Source organism: Oncorhynchus mykiss, chromosome 3 (genome assembly GCF_057628025.1).
Source record: "Oncorhynchus mykiss isolate SJ-2025 chromosome 3, ASM5762802v1, whole genome shotgun sequence".
NCBI lineage: Eukaryota > Metazoa > Chordata > Actinopteri > Salmoniformes > Salmonidae > Oncorhynchus > Oncorhynchus mykiss.
In genome coordinates, this window is record NC_143024.1 from 38,553,148 (window position 1) to 38,569,953 (window position 16,806).

The following is a 16,806-nucleotide window of genomic DNA, read 5'->3' on the forward strand; positions in this document are numbered from 1 at the left end:
TGCTATAATAATATAATATAATAAGGAATTTGAATAAAAATGTTGAAGCTTGCTGGGAAATCAAATACCACCCACTGTAGATTAGGCAAGGACATTTTGTTTCCAAAAAATTTAGAAAATTGATTTTACCTGAATGTAAGCCATAGAGAGCTGTGTGTCTCTACTTCATCAGGGATTATTCAACTGAATCTATTATTCCTTCACTCAAAGTTGGAGTTCCAAAGTCACAAGAACAACATCATTGAAATAGTGGCAACAATTCTGTCAAATGCATTGTCTATCCCAGGCTTGGTCTTTTTCAGTTCATTTTCGCCAGACCGCTCCTCTGTTGTCTCTTCTTCTACCTGCAATCATCCTTCTGTACCCAACCCAGTTCCTTTCCTAATCTTTTCATTATCTCACCCCCCCATCATCCCTCTTCTTCTCCTCTCATGAGTTCCACCATTTTACCTCTCCTTAATCTTTCTCTCCTCCTCTGAAGAGGGGTAGCTGTAGGTAGGTGCGAGCAGGACAGGACAAGGTAGGGCTGTAACAGATATGTACACTCTTGTCATCGATCATGAAATATGCATGTGAATAATTGTGAGCCAGGGTCAGAGGTTAACAACAGAGGGTAATGTATACTGTACCCCCGAGTCATTCACTCGCAGGTACTCAGTTACACAGACACAGTATACTGAATGAAAACAAACATACTTAAGTTAATATACAATGACTCCATTTGTATTTGAAGGGCATCTCATTTTAAATGATCTCCTAGGTTGGTTTGCATACAGTATGACAAAAACACAGAAAAACTGTCCCATACAAACCATGTCTATGTTCATCGATGGGACAGGAGTTGTCAATGGGAGGCACGCACAAACGCAAAGTCATAGTGACCTAACCATGACTTACACTGACCCACTATCTTTGTGTGTGTGTGTGTGTGTGTGTGTCCTGTTTCACATCAGCAGCATTTGTTTGGCCTCTCACGTTACTGTAGCAGACAGGTGTTGGCAGACAAACATGGGGAGCATCCACACTGCTTCACCACCACAAGCACGGGGAGCATCCACACTGCTTCACCACCACAAGCACGGGGAGCATCCACACTGCTTCACCACCACAAGCACGGGGGGCATCCACACTGCTTCACCACCACAAGCACGGGGAGCATCCACACTGCTTCACCACCACAAGCACGGGGAGCATCCACACTGCTTCACCACCACAAGCACGGGGAGCATCCACACTGCTTCACCACCACAAGCACGGGGAGCATCCACACTGCTTCACCACCACAAGCACGGGGAGCATCCACACTGCTTCACCACCACAAGCACGGGGAGCATCCACACTGCTTCACCACCACAAGCACGGGGAGCATCCACACTGCTTCACCACCACAAGCACGGGGAGCATCCACACTGCTTCACCACCACAGGGTTTAAAGAAGCGATGAGAGAAGAGCCAGAGATCAACGTAGAGAGCAAATGTATTTAAACAGTTTTGAAAACAAGTTAGTCAATTAATCCATTTCTGTCCATTGTTGGACCAGTACAGTAATGCAGGGCTGGGGTCAATTTGAATTGAAGTCAGTCAATTAAGGAAGTGATCTGAATTTAAAATCCAAAACATAGATTAAGTTGTCAATGAAAACACCTTTTTTCTGCGTTATTAATCAATTGGAAAATATCTTTACTTCCAGAATTGACTGACTTCAATTCAAATTGACCCCAACCCTGCAGTACAGAAAACTTGACAGACTAGCAATATGAGTAGAACATCATTTATTACATTTATCTGTACAATAACACTAATACAGATATTTAGAGCTCACACTCTAAACAACAATATATACATATACCTCATGAACAAATCTTGATTAGTCGCTTATCATATTGCATCATATCACCATGTTATTATGGCATCATATCTTCACCAACATATTCTTAATATAATACATCTCTTACAGGCATGTTTACACTGGGACGACGCAACAAGACTGCTATTGGAGAACAATTGTGCAGATTTATTGTGTATCTCCTTAAAATATTACCTCTGTCCTGTTTTAACTCTGTTAATTAAATGACAATGTCTGCAGACAGTATACTTCAGAGGGGTATCAGAGAGTAATACACTTACTTAGTCATCCCCATTAGGAGTGGGACAGTCTTCTGCCACTGTTTGTGCCCTACCCCATCTCTTCCCATAGAACCTTCAGAATATTACTCTCTCCCTGCTATGTTTTAGATTTACAGAAGTGTACATAACCTCTTTATAATTCCCAAGTCTGTTTTGATTTGGTATATCGGTCTTGCTTCACTTGCTCTTCTGTTTGACCAGTTCAATTTTTGGGGGGGCTTTGTTTGAAATATTCTGTTGACTCTCTCTCTCTCTGTCCCCCCCTTCCCCTCCATCTCTCCTTCCATTCCCTTCTGGTCTTTGTTTTCACCCCTCTCTTTCCCTTCTTTAGTTTTATTTCAAGTCTCTGACCTTTTTTTTGCCCCTCTACACTTTTCACACTTTCTCCCACTCTCCCCCCATCCCCTTCCTCCCTGTACTCAGCAGTTTAGGATCTTGATGAAGGCCTTGCGGAACTCGATGTTGAAGGTGGTGTAGATGACGGGGTTGACGGCACTGTTGAGGTAGCCCAGCCAGGTGACAGCACTGTACAGGGAGGGGGAGATACAGCAGCTGCCACAGTGGGCCTTCAGCACGTGGGTCAGGAAGAAGGGCAGCCAGCAGATGATGAACACACCTTATGGAGAAGGGAGGAGAATGAAAGAGTGTGAGCAGGCCTCAATTCACTCTCGGCCACTTCCCTTCAGATCATCAAACATTGAAAGGCCAATGGGAAGGGGGAAGGAGTGAATTGGGACTGGCTGAAACATTCTCTATTCAGCCACCCTCATCGTCTCCTTCTGATTCTCTCACCTAGCACAATAGCCAGCATCTGGGTCGCCTTCCTCTCCTTCTGCTGCGACAGAGTCCCTTTCACCCTCTCCTTCTCCATCGCTCCCTTCTCCCTGTCTGCATTGCGCTCCCTCCATCGCTCGCGGCCACTCATGCCATCCTCGAAGGTGGCACGGCGGGGTACGAGGGCGGAGCGTGGTGCCACCGACGGTGACGGGAAGGGCGCGGGTACCACAGAGATAGAAAGGGAGATCTTGGTGGCTCGTCCGGAGGGGTGAGGGCGGTGAGAAGGGTGAGGTGGGGGGAGGCTCTGGTCTAACTGGGACAGGAAACCACACCCCACCGGCTCCTCCTCCAGGGGGTGCACCACTGCCTCCTTCACTAACGTCTAATAGGGCAGGGGGAGAGAGGCAGGGAGAGGAGGGGGTGAGAGAGAGAGAGAGAAAAAAGAGAGAGAGCTCGATAGAGAGAAAAACAAAGTGAGAGCGAGAGATACAGACAGAGAGAGAGAGAGACAAGAGACAGGAAGAAAGGATGGGAAGGGAGGGAAAGACAAATAAGAGACAGAGAAACAGCAAGCAATGTAGAGATATGTACTGTAGTTCTAAGGCTCATATTATAGGAGATTTTGTAATCCAATTTCATGGTCACAGTGTTCCAGCGACTTACCACTTTCTTGCGTTGGGGGGCGGTGGTGGGGGGCCTCGTGATCAGAGTGCACAGCTTCACATCCTCAGGGAGGGTAGACTTATTCTGAGAGGATGAAGGGAAAGATAAGAACGTTTTTCTTTTAAATCAAGCTTTTTTCACTTCCTCATCCTGCCTCTGATTTATTGGCTGGCTGTTTTATGGGGTTAATTGATTGATGACTGGCTGATTAGTTAACTGATAGATTGGTTGACTAATCATGAACCTTCCTGTGCCTGTGGCCCTCCCCAGTCTTGCCTCCTCCCTGTGGGTGCAGGCCGTGTCTGCGGGGCATGGTGCGTCGGCCCCGCCTCCGCAGCACCACACAGATCTGGGCGTACACCAGCAGGGTCACGATGAACGGAACGTAGAAGGAGGCCACGGATGAGTAGACCACGAAGGACGGGTCAGCGAAGGCACACTTGGTCTCCTCCCGACTGGCTGATGGAGTGAAGGGGATGAGAAGAGGTGGATAGAAACACAGATGTTGTTTGGGAGTGGGGACAGGTGGGAGGAGGAAGCAAGAGAGAGGTTTTCCTCTAGAGTTCTGGTCAGATAGCCAAAGATGTCAACCCTAGCTGTTAAAAATATGTCAAAGTCCACTCCGTAATGGTGTGGCAACCAAGTAAATGCCTGGTTTAGCTCCAGAGAAGACGGGTACATAAGCATCCGGCATTGGCCGTTTCTCTCCATATTCAGGCTGGATGCAACGTCTGAAAGGCATATCAAATCTGCTTCTTATAAGGCCAGGCCACGGCCTATCGCACAACACACTACAGTCTAGTTGAACCCTTTCAACAGTATACAGCTGCTAGCAAATGACTATATGCTGTACACTGTAAGTAGGTGCCTTTCTGTTGAATTGGATGTTTAGATGGTAGGTCCAATCCAATAAACGCAAGCTTCCCCATATACAGTATAACCATAGCCGTTCTATAGGACACATGGTGACCCTGAAGGCCAATCATCTCGTTTTCCCAGCGGTGTGTTGACGGGTCTCTCGAAGGTTACTGAATGTTAACAGGCAGATTAAAGGCACTGCATGGTCAATCTGATATCTGAAGTGGCCGTAGAGCATTTACTGTAAAAAAAAAAAAAAAAAAAACAACAAATAAGTTGAGAACAAGTTCTCATTTACAACTGCGACCTGGCCAAGATAAAGCAAAGCAGTGCGACAAAAACAACAGAGTTACACACAAACGTACAGTCAATAACATCATAGAAAAATCTATGTACAGTGTGTGCAAATGTAGAAGAGTAGGGAGGGTAAGGCAATAAATAGGCCATAGAAGCAAAATAATTACAAATTAGCATTAACACTGGAGTGATAGATGTGCAGATGATGATGTGCAAGTAGAGAAACTGGGGTGCAAAAGAGGAAGAGGATAAGTAACAATATGGGGATGAGGTAGTGTGATATTCGCTTCGTTTTGCACGAGCTACAGCTCCGGCGAGACAGTGCAATAATAGTTTTAAAAAAATATCTAAATAACATCTTGAGCAAAACATGATGATGTGCGTGTTATCCGACTTAAAATGTCAGCCCGCATCACTGATAAACCTTCTGTATTGTGGATGTGGACTGACAGGCCAATCAATGAGCCCCTCTTCCATTGAAACTTGTTGACTGATTAAAAGCACACAGAGCTGAAAGCTGTTAGTAAGCAGTAGTGTGTCTGTGTGTTCATGTGCGTGTGGTGTTAGTGATGGCAGTGACTGCATAGCTGTTCGTCGTGATTAAACAGGATGTAGGCCTATCTAACTGATTGTTCATTCGGTCTCTCACCAACTGGTGATACCCAGATATCCAGTAGGGCTGCAAATCTTCTTCCAGGCTGACTACAGATGGACTGGAAGATCGCAATGGTTATTTTACATAGCTAATAACATAAAGGAGTGTGGGGTTTCTGCACACGTGGGGGGCTTCCAGGGCCATGTTTATGTCTCTCCTAGACTTAAATGAGTGAATGAGACTAGAGCACGTGTGATTGAATAGATTCATCGGAGTGACTGTGGTTCCGGATTCTCTGGAACCCGACTTGCTGTTGCTAAAAATACATAGATTTCTGTGCATGAGGGATCCACTAGCCTCCTTTCAGCTGATGCTCAGTTAACCCGTGACTCCGCAGCCGCGTGTACACAAAAAAAACACAGTTCAAACAAAGGTAGTTCTTTGTCTGTTGTAACCGTGGGCTATGGCAAACATGAGCACGACACGAGGCGGTTGTCTAGCGGTTTAATGTCCTTTTCTCGACATCATTGGAAACGTTGGCTAAACAGAAGGCAGATTGCTGGCTATATGGCAGCATAACTATAAAGATTACACCATCACACACAACGTTAATTGTTTTGCCCCAATGCAATGTGTAAGACTGCGTCTTGCTTCTACGGAAATATCCATTACAACAAATCAAATGTATTTATTTGACAGACAGAGAAGGTTCCTGCCGCCATATACAGTGGGGCAAAAAAGTATTTAGTCAGCCACCAATTGTGCAAGTTCTCCCACTTAAAAAGATGAGAGAGGCCTGTAATTTTCATCATAGGTACACTTCAACTATGACAGATAAAATGAGGGGGAAAAAATCCAGAAAATCAAATTTTTTATGAATTTATTTGCAAATTATGGTGGAAAATAAGTATTTGGTCAATAACAAAAGTTTTATATACCCTTTGTTGGCAATGACAGAGGTCAAACGTTTTCTGTAAGTCTTCACAAGGTTTTCACACACAGTCGCTGGTATTTTGGCCCATTCCTCCATGCAGATCTCCTCTAGAGCAGTGATGTTTTGGGACTGTTGCTGGGCAACACGGACTTTCAACTCCCTCCAAAGATTTTCTATGGGGTTGAGATCTGGAGACTGGCTAGGCCACTCCAGGACCTTGAAATGCTTCTTACGAAGCCACTCCTTCGTTGCTTTGGCGGTGTGTTTGGGATCATTGTCATGCTGAAAGACCCAGCCAAGTTTCATCTTCAATGCCCTTCATCTTCAACTCAGCATTCTTTGTCTTCCAAACACGACGAGTTGAGTTTTTACCAAAAAGTTATATTTTGGTTTCATCTGACCATATGACATTCTCCCAATCTTCTTCTGGATCATCCAAATGCTCTCTAGCAAACTTCAGATGGGCCTGGACATGTACTGGCTTAAGCAGGGGGACACGTCTGGCACTGCAGGATTTGAGTCCCTGGCGGTGTAGTGTGTTACTGATGGTAGGCTTTGTTATTTTGGTCCCAGCTCTCTGCAGGTCATTCACTAGGTCCCCCCGTGTGGTTCTGGGATTTTTGCTCACCGTTCTTGTGATCATTTTGACCCCACGGGGTGAGATCTTGCGTGGAGCACCAGATCGAGGGAGATTATCAGTGGTCTTGTATGTCTTCCATTTCCTAATAATTGCTCCCACAGTTGATTTCTTCAAATCAAGCTGCTTACCTAATGCAGATTCAGTCTTCCCAGCCTGGTGCAGGTCTACAATTTTGTTTCTGGTGTCCTTTGACAGCTCTTTGGTCTTGGCCATAGTGGAGTTTGGAGTGTGACTGTTTGAGGTTGTGGACAGGTGTCTTTTATACGGTAACAAGTTCAAACAGGTGCCATTAATACAGGTAACGAGTGGAGGACAAAGGAGCCTCTTAAAGAAGAAGTTATAGGTCTGTGAGAGTCAAAAATGTTGCTTGTTTGTAGGTGACCAAATATTTATTTTCCACCATAATTTGCAAATAAATTCATAAAAAATCCTACAATGTGATTTTCAGGATTTTTTTGTCTGTCAAAGTTTAAGTGTACCTGTGATGAAAATTACAGGCCTCTCTCATCTTTTTAAGTGGGAGAACTTGCACAATTGGTGGCTGACTAAATACTTTTTTGCCCCACTGTATATATTTTTGGAGCATTCGTTCAAATTGCACCTATTCAGGACAGGGGGGGGAATGCTTTCTTTGTAGCCTCGGCCTAGTCATTGACATGCACACAGAATAACAGATAGTAGCTCATATCTCGCTTCAGGTCTTATCCGGGATAAGCTGTTGACATGCACCTTTGATATCCCGCTCATGAGGAACCATGAATAATCAGAATTTACCTCATTTAAATATATGGGTTAAATGGAATAGTAACTGAAATATAAACTGACTGTAGGCCTATAACCGCTCATCTGTAGCGTAATACAATATTAACTCCTGCAGAAATCTGCATTTCAAGCAGTGAAATTAAACAAATTAAAAATGTTGTCTCGGGAACAGGAGTGGAGAAATATTTCTTTCTTTCAGCATCTCTTGAGGAAAATGTGAAAGCGTGTGTAATATGTTACCTTAAGACACTTATGCAAGCATACAGTATGCACCCAAGAAAAACTGAAGTCTTATCAGAATCGTGTTTCACTTCCTCTTAAACTGATGACATTCGGACAGAAAGGACCAATCTTTTCACTGTTTTGGAGTTCTGTTTTCTCTGTGGGGGGGGGGGGGGGGGGACTGAGAGACATATACAGAGACAGACATACCTGTGTTGTTGAGTCCAAACAGCAGAGGGCTGGAGATGGCGAAGGAGAGGAACCACACAACAGCAATCATCAGAGCCACCCTCCTCCTGGAGCTGTATCTGGTGTTATACAGCATGGGCATCGCCACCGCCATGTACCTGCACACACACACATGCAGTATTTCGAGCTAACGCCTACACACGCGCACGTGTGCACAAAGAATCCCGCACACAAACACCTTGCCCACCACCGCCCACACACAGTTCAGTTGCATTGTCAGTTTGTCTCATTCACCGGTCGAACACAAACAAAAGCTGTCCAAGTCAGTTTCACGGTGCAGCAGCGTGACAAACCACTCTAAGAGCCCTCCATAGAAAGCCCGGTGTGAGGAGAGGAGACTGTCATCCCTACGAAGGGCTGGTGGTCAGGGACAGATACGAAAGAAGAACAGTACCCACACTAAGCCCTGAGACATGGCTTCACAGTCAGAGCAAATCAATCTACAATGGGACAAACTAGGCTACAACTATTGAGGCTGCTGAAATTGTCAATTTCTTTCACTGGTTTTGAAAGGGGAAGGATTTGGTGGGACAAAATGAGCTCATGTTAAGAAGATGATACTTGCGAAGTTGATGAGGGTGCACTAAAAGACAGGAAATGTTTTTCTGATGGGAAAACAACAATAACAAACCATAAAAAAATAAATTTCCCATCAGGAGACATGACCATCACCTTAAAGTATGTTTTCGCTGCAAGGGCACAATGAAATCAATCCAGAGTTCGAAGACAGTGTGAGAAGAGAGTGATGGGAGGAGGGCGAGCGAGACAGACAGACATTGTAGATAGAGCGATAGATATACTGTAGATAGATACTGTAGTTAGATAGATAGATTCTGTAGATAGATATAGAGAAAGAGTGTGAGTACCTGTCAATGCTGATGGCACAGAGGTTGAGGATGCTGGCAGTACACATCATGACGTCCAGGGTCAGGAGGATGTCACAGTGGATGAGACTGAAGCGCCACTCCCCTACCACCTAGGAAAGGGACACATACAGTATGAACAATAACACACGTGAGGGGTTTGTAATTCAGCAGGGGTTTGTAATTCATGGCCCCAATCAAAATGAGTGCCCTACATAGGGAATAGGGTACCATTAGAGACACAGCCATGCTGATGCATTATTGACTGCTACCGTGACATTATCTGAGAGGGCTTTTGAAACACCTACGAATGAACTAGTGTAGATAGCCCAGGAGAAAAAGACAGGGAACGAGACAGACAAATGAAAGAGAGACAGAAAAACACTGGCTGCCAGATGGATAGAAACACTTACGCACGAACCCACACACACCCACCCACCTCCAGGTAGACGCCCCAGGGCATGACCAGGATGGCCAGCAGCAGGTCAGACACGGCCAGGGAGACAATGAGGTAGTTGGTGGTAGTCTGGAGGGCACGCTCGCGCGACACCGCCACACAAACTAGCATGTTGCCGAACACCACACAAAAGATGAGCAGCACCAGCAGCACAGCGTAGAAGTTATAGGGAGGGGAGGAGAGCAACGGAGAGCTGGAGCAGTTGGACGGAGAGAAGGAGGAGGTAGAGAGGGAGAAGGAAGAGAAAGGGTTGGAGGTGAGGGACGGTGTGGGAGAGGAGAGGGAGTATGATGGAGAGAGGGAGGAGAAGCCTGTCTCATTGGGGAAAGTAGTCATCATGCTCCTCTGGACAGAGAGAGTCTGGAACAGTCTGAAAAAGTAACAAGAGAGACTAATAACATCAAGAGTTATAACTCATAATTAGACACACAAAGCACTTAAACTCTGTACCTTGTATATACAACACATACAGTAGATATATGTACAATTCCACAATCTCAGCTCAATGCAGATTGGAGTTGTACATCCTGTGGATGTGATACCGAACCGGTGCTGATGGCTTTATAGATTGGAGCATGGCGCTTTCAATATCAGTTGTGGTTTTGATTCCCATATGGGCCACACATATCAAATGTCTTTGTTGTTACTTCGCATCAGTCACTTTGGATAAAAGCATCTATTACATGCCCATATTCTTCTACTTTAAGTGAATTACAGTGTTTTTTTCCATTCGATTGGCAGTTTCACTCCACCTTTAGCCTATTTCTCGAACACAGCACCTCTACACTCCAATGTTTCAGATTGGCTTTGAGATACATAATTAAAGGGAGAGATCTAAAGCTCCCTCCCTGTCCCTCTAAACTACCCTACATACCTACACCAGCCTACATACAGTGCATTCGGAGAGTATTCAGACCCCTTGACCTTTTCAACATTTTTACACATTTATTGCCTCATTCTAAAATGGATCCCACAGACTCGTTTTCTGTGGGAGACAGGATAATAACATATTATTATTACATGAGAAGAATATAACCTACATCAGAAGCATACCATCTTACTAACCTACATCAGGTGATAATTTAGCCTATACCACGCTGTATGTACAGTGCATTCAGGAATGTAAAGACCTCGTGACCTCTTATTTTAGGACATGTATAAATTCAAAAAACAGAAATATCTAATTTACATACAGTACCAGTCAAAAGTTTGGATAAACCTACTCATCCCAGGGTTTTTCTTTATTTTTACTATTTTCTACATTGTAGAATAATAGTGAAGACATCAAAACTATGAAATAACACATATGGAATCATGTAGTAACCAAAACAAGTGTTAAATCAAAATATATTTTATATTTGAGATTCTTCAAAGTAGCCACCCTTTGCCTTGATGACAGCTTTGCACACTCTTGGCATTCTCTCAACCAGCTTCATGAGGAATGCTTTTCCAACAGTCTTGAAGGAGTTTCCACATATGCTGAGGACTTGTTGGCTGCTCTTCCTTCACTTTAAGGTGAAACTCATCTCAAATGGGTTGAGGTCAGGTGATTGTGGAGGCCAGGTCATCTGATGCATTCTTAAGTTTACATACACTTAGGTTGGAGTCATTAAAACTTGTTTTTCAACCACTCCACAAATTTCTTGTTAACAAACTACAGTTTTGGCAAGTCGGTTAGGACATCTACTTTGTGTATGACACAAGTAATTTTTCCAACAACTGCTTAAAGACAGATTATTTCACTTATAATTCACTCTATCACAACTCAGTGCCTCTTTGCTTGACATCATGAGAAAATCAAAAGAAATCAGCCGAGACCTCAGAAAAAAAATTGTAGACCTCCACAAGTTTGGCTCATCATTGTGAGCAATTTCCAAACGCCTGAAGGTACCACGTCCATCTGTTCAAATGATAGTACGCAAGTATAAACACCATGGGACCACACAGCCGCCATACCGCTCAGGAAGGAGACACGTTCTGTCTCCTAGAGATGAACATACTTTGGTGTGAAAAGTGCAAATCAATCCAGAACAGCAGCAAAGGACCTTGTGAAGATGCTGGAGGAAACGGGTACAAAAGTATCTATATCCACAGTAAAACGAGTCCTATATCGACATAACCTGAAAGGCCGCTCAGCAAGGAAGAAGCCACTGCTCCAAAACCGCCTTAAAAAACCAGACGACGGTTTGCAACAGCACATGGGGACAAAGATCGTACTTTTTGGAGAAATTTCCTCTGGTCTGATGAAACAAAAATAGAACTGTTTGGCCATAATGACCATTGTTATGTTTGGAGGAAAAAGGGGGAGGCTTGCAAGCTGAAGAACACCATCCCAACCGTGAAGCATGGGGGTGGCAGCATCATGTTGTGGGCATGCTTTGCTGCAGGAGGGACTGGTGCACTTCACAAAATAGATGTCATCATGAGGAAAGGAAAATGATGTGGATATATTGAAGCAACATCTCAAGACATCAGTCAGGAAGTGAAAGCTTGGTCGTAAATGGGTCTTCCAAATGGACAATGACCCCAAGCATACTTCCAAAGTTGTGGAAAAATGGCTTAAACAACAAAGTCAAGGTATTGGAATGGACATCACAAAGACCTCAATCCTATAGAAAATGTGTTGGCAGAACTGAAAAAGCGTGTGTGAGCAAGGAGGCCTACAAACCTGACTCAGTTACACCAGCTCTGTCAGGAGGAATGGGCCAAAATTCACCCAACTTATTGTGGGAAGCTTGTGGAAGGCTACCCGAACCGTTTGACCCAAGTTAAACAATTTAAAGGCAATGCTACCAAATACTAATTGAGTGCATGTAAACTTCTGACCCACTGGGAATGTGATGAAAGAAATAAAAGCTGAAATAAATCATCCTCTACTATTATTCTGACATTTCACATTCTTAAAATAAAGTGGTGATCCTAACTGATCTAAGACAGGGAATTTTTTACTAGGATTAAATGTCAAGAATTGTGAAAAACTGAGTTGAAATGTATTTGGCTAAGATGTATGTAACCGGGCCAGCCCATCTTGGTAGGAGGGCCAGCCGTTGCCCACTGATCAGCCGAAGGCTGATTATATATTACTATAAAAAAAATATTTTAGCAAAAATCATTAAATAAAGGCCAATGGGCCACTGTTCATGCCACTTTTCTTATTGTTTTATGTGTATATTAAAACAATATTTCTACTTTCTATTTCTAAAAATTGTACAAACTATTCTGGGCCCTCAGAGATTCCCGTGCCAGTGATCTCCAGACATACAGCTTTATTTGTGCAAGGGAGAAGAAGCGTTCAGGTATTGTATGATGTTTCCACAGGATATATAGTTTCAGAGCATTACATTTTCCAGGCTACGTGGTTATCGAAGGGGAGAGTGCTGGAAAGATTTTTAAAATACAAAAACAGACTTTGTTACTTTTTGTTTGAGGTGAAGAAAAAAAATGACTGAAAAGGCACAGCTTATTAGTTGTGGTTAAAAAGTTAAGACAATCAGAAATACTACAGGTACAGTAAGTGCCAATATAAAGGAAACCCCTACATAAAGTGTCTTAATAGAGTGTTGGGCCACCACGAGCCAGAACAGCTTCAGTGAGGCTTGGCATAGATTCTACAAGTGTCTGGAACTCAATTGGAGGGATGCGAACACCATTCTTCCACGAGAAATTCCATAATTTTGGTCTTTTGCTGATGATCATGGAAATCTCTGTCTCAGGAGCTGCTCCAGAATCTCTCATAAGTGTTCAATTGGGTTGAGATCTGGTGACTGAGACAGCCATGGAATATGGCTCTACATCATTTTCATCCAACCATTCAGTGACCACTTGTGCCCTGTGGATAGCCATTGTAGCCAAAATAATGGCCTGCCCAGCATTTTTATACGTGACCCTAAGCATGATGGGACGGTGATTGCTCAACTAATTCAAATCAAAATGTTATTTGTCACACTTACAGAACACAACAGGTGTCGTAGACCTTACCGCAAAATGCTTACTTACAAGCCCTTAAACAACGCAGTTAAGAAAATAGACTTAAGAAAAGATTCACTAAATAAACTAAAGTTTGAAAATAAAATAACAATAATGAGGCTACATAGGGGGTACCAGTACCGAGTCAAAGTGTGGGAGTACAGGTTAGTCAAAGTCATTTGTACATGCAGGCGTAAAGTGACTATGGATATTTAATAAACAGCGAGTAGCAGCAGTGTAAAAAAAGGGGGGGGGGGGGGGGGGGTTCAATGCAAATAGTCTGGTTGGCCATTTGATTAATTGTTCGGGAGTCTTATGGTTTGGGGGTAGAAGCTGTTAAGGAGCTTTTGGGACCTAGACTTGGTGCTCCGGTACCGCTTGCCGTGCTGTAGCAGAGAGAACAGTCTATGATTATGGTGACTGGGGTCTGACAATTTTTGTGCTGTCCTCTGACACCGCCTGGTATAGACGTCCCGGATGGCAGGAAGCTTGGCCCCAGTGATGTACTGGGCCATACACACTACCCTCTGTAGAGTATTACGGTTAGATGCCGAGCAGTTGCCATACCAGGCGGTGATGCAACCAGTCAGGTTGCTCTCGATGGTGCAGCTGTAGAACTTTGAGGATCTGGGGACCCATGCCAAATCTTTTCAGTTTCCAGGGGGGAAAAGGTGTTGTCGTGCCCTCTTCACGAGTTTCTTGGTGTGTTTGGACCATGATAGTTTGTTGGTGATGTGGGCACCAAGAAACTTTAAATTCACGACCCACTCCACTACAGCCCTGTTCATGTGAATGGGGGTGTGTTCGGCCCTCCTTTTCCTGTAGTCCACGATCATCTCCAATTCAGAAACCACACCTCTGTGGAAGCATCTGCTTTCAACCCTTACAAAAAAAGATTTCAGTCAGAGTGCAGTATAACTTCAGTACACTGCTGCATAACTGCAGTTAGAGTGCAGTATAACTTCAGTACACTGCTGCATAACTGCAGTTAGAGTGCAGTATGCTGCAAATACGGCATCCAAAATAAGTTTTTTTACTGCAGTCATTTTGCAGATATTCTGCAATTACTGTGACCAAAATAGCACAATCAACTGCAGTTTCAAAACAGCAATCTTTTTTGTAAGGGAGTATACTTTGTATCTCGTATTTACTATATATTTGTATCCTACTTCCTTTAGTCCTTTGACTGACAGGAAATCAATATGTTTAACAACAAAGGTAAACTGTCAGTACTGTTCGGCAAATGGGCTTGTGAAAAAGCTCTATAAGGCAGTGCTTATGGGAAATTATGGAAAGTGGGTACAAAGCGTGTTCTAAGGCTTGTTTCATGGATAAAAAAACAACAACCTAATTTTAGATAGAGATGAGATATGTCAAAGAGGGGAATTGAGATAACATTGTTGTTCAATACTGTATGTGTCAGCACTTCTTTAAGCCATACTTAAAGTAAATTATGCAGATGAAGACTCAAAAACTATCCTGTGAAGTAGGTAGTGCAGACTTTTCATTAAATAAGAACCCGCTCTCTTGCTCTCTTCTCAGGGAAAACATCCCATTCATCTCTCTTTCTCTGACAATCCCTAAAAATGGTTGTGTTGGAAAAATATATTGAACAGCCACCTCATTCTTTTAAGTATATGTCCCTAACTTGTAACTGTTAAATATCGGGTCTCTAAATGACAACAACCCATGTACTGGATCATCGCTCTGTCCTTCCATGCGCTCTTTCACCCCGTCTTCTCTCCCTCCTTGTCTGTCACATGGACTCTAGACAGGTCTGGCACAGCTTTGGCCTGGTTAGTCGCAACGTTTTTTTTGATCAGCCACACTCAGGTGCCTGTCTCATGTGTGGTAGTATGGTCACTTATAGCTAAAGATCCTTGGAGAGAGGGGACAGGAGATCAAGAGTTCTCATGGAAATGACATATTGCGATAAACGGTGGGAGAGAAGGATACTGAGAGACAGAATAATTGTCAGTAAGCTCAAACGGCAAGGAAGAAGAGGGGAACGAGAAGTTGAGATCAAATGGATAGTTGAGGACTTCCAGATATGTGAAGGGAAACGTCAATAAAACGTAACACCATGGACTGAAGTCACATTAAAGAGAGATCCCACTACTACTCGACATGTGGAAGTACAACATCCTCAGCATGGTTTTATTCATAGAGTGGTTATTTTAGGACCAACTACTCGTGGGCACAAGTACACACAGACACAGACATACACCAGATAACATACAAATACAGAGACAACCCAGATAGCAACAAAATGATGAGTAAAAAAGTAGGTTAAACTGCAACTTACCCTCACTCGGCTGTAGTGGTAGTCAGTCCCATACCCTCCGAACAGAGAACTGCAATAGAAAGTATGACAATGTATGCACTCACTACTCACTCTGAATAAGCAGAAAATGGAAAATGACAGTAGAGTGAATCAGTCAGTCACCACTCAATGTGCTCTGAGCCTGCTAACCCTTCTCCTGTCAGAGCTCACACCTCAACCTCTATAACATGCAACACACTCACTCCCTCTACACCTCAATGAGTGCTTCAGCAGTAAATCCCTTCTCTCCACCTCGCTCTGGTTTTCACACTCTGTCCGTTCCTCCAAGTGATTTAGCGGTACTCTCCCTCTCTCTTTCCCCCCCTCCTCTCTCGTTAGTGGTTCCTAGGATCAGATCCAGTGAGCAGTGTGTGTGTGTGTGTGTGCGCGTGCGTGCACACTCTCTTTAGGAGACGAGACGCTCACTTGTCTTGAAACCTATTCAGAAAAAAAACAGATGAAAACAAATGAACCGAGTGGGTAAAAAGCTCTCTAATTGTGCGACAAATTAAAATCATCCATATACGTTTGGCAGCGCTCGCAATGAGTAGAAGCAGTAGAGGAGATCAGAGAAATGAGACGGGGAAGACAATTCGAAAGGAAAATGTATACGCTTCATTAAAGCATACACAGGGATAGCAATGGGTGAGGGCAGGCAGTATGCGATAGGCAGTGTCATCTAACTCACTTCAAAACACAGTGAGAGTAAGAATTATATCTCCTAATTATAACATAGTTCAGTGAAGTACTGAATGAAGCCAGCTATTCACTCAGGTTGTTTTTCATCGTACAAACAGACGAGGAGTCATTTATTTTGGCCTCTGTTTTTTGTAAAAAAAAGGACTATAATCTGCAGGAATTCCTCTAAAAATAATGGAAATCTGTTCCCAAGTATTCCCACAAATAAAAAGATAGACATACAGTATGTGATTGTGTCTTTATTTTAAAATATATATTTTGGGCTTACTTGGTCAATTTGCAGTGTATGAATTATTTTGCAGGCCCCAGTCCGTCATCTCTGACAAAAGTGGGTCTGCGGCTGAATCTAGTTGCCTACCCCTGCCTTAGAAGTT

The 16,806-nt window shown here is 43.5% G+C and overlaps 1 protein-coding gene across 1 annotated transcript; it reads right to left on the reverse strand.

The window, feature by feature from the left end:
• Positions 1-1,756: 1,756 nt before the first annotated feature.
• LOC110516667 (dopamine receptor D2.L) lies at positions 1,757-16,023 on the reverse strand. Its single transcript, XM_036973704.2, has 8 exons — positions 15,716-16,023; positions 9,427-9,814; positions 8,991-9,100; positions 8,086-8,222; positions 3,812-4,026; positions 3,568-3,651; positions 2,920-3,286; positions 1,757-2,743 (listed from the first exon to the last, which is right to left on the reverse strand). Exons 2-8 carry the CDS (start codon positions 9,781-9,783, stop codon positions 2,547-2,549), a joined length of 1,467 nt encoding a protein of 488 aa, XP_036829599.2. The 5' UTR covers positions 9,784-9,814; positions 15,716-16,023; the 3' UTR covers positions 1,757-2,546.
• Positions 16,024-16,806: the final 783 nt, after the last annotated feature.

Bases quoted from the DNA above. Each gene is read 5' to 3' on its own strand.
- LOC110516667 (XM_036973704.2), bottom strand. From the start codon at position 9,783: ATGATGACTACTTTCCCCAATGAGACAGGCTTCTCCTCCCTCTCTCCA. The intron at 9,101-9,426 runs GTGGGTGGGTGT...TCCCTTTCCTAG, and splicing joins CCTGGGGCGTCTACCTGGAG to GTGGTAGGGGAGTGGCGCTT. The intron at 8,223-8,990 runs GTACTCACACTC...GTGTGTGTGCAG, and splicing joins TGTGCCATCAGCATTGACAG to GTACATGGCGGTGGCGATGC.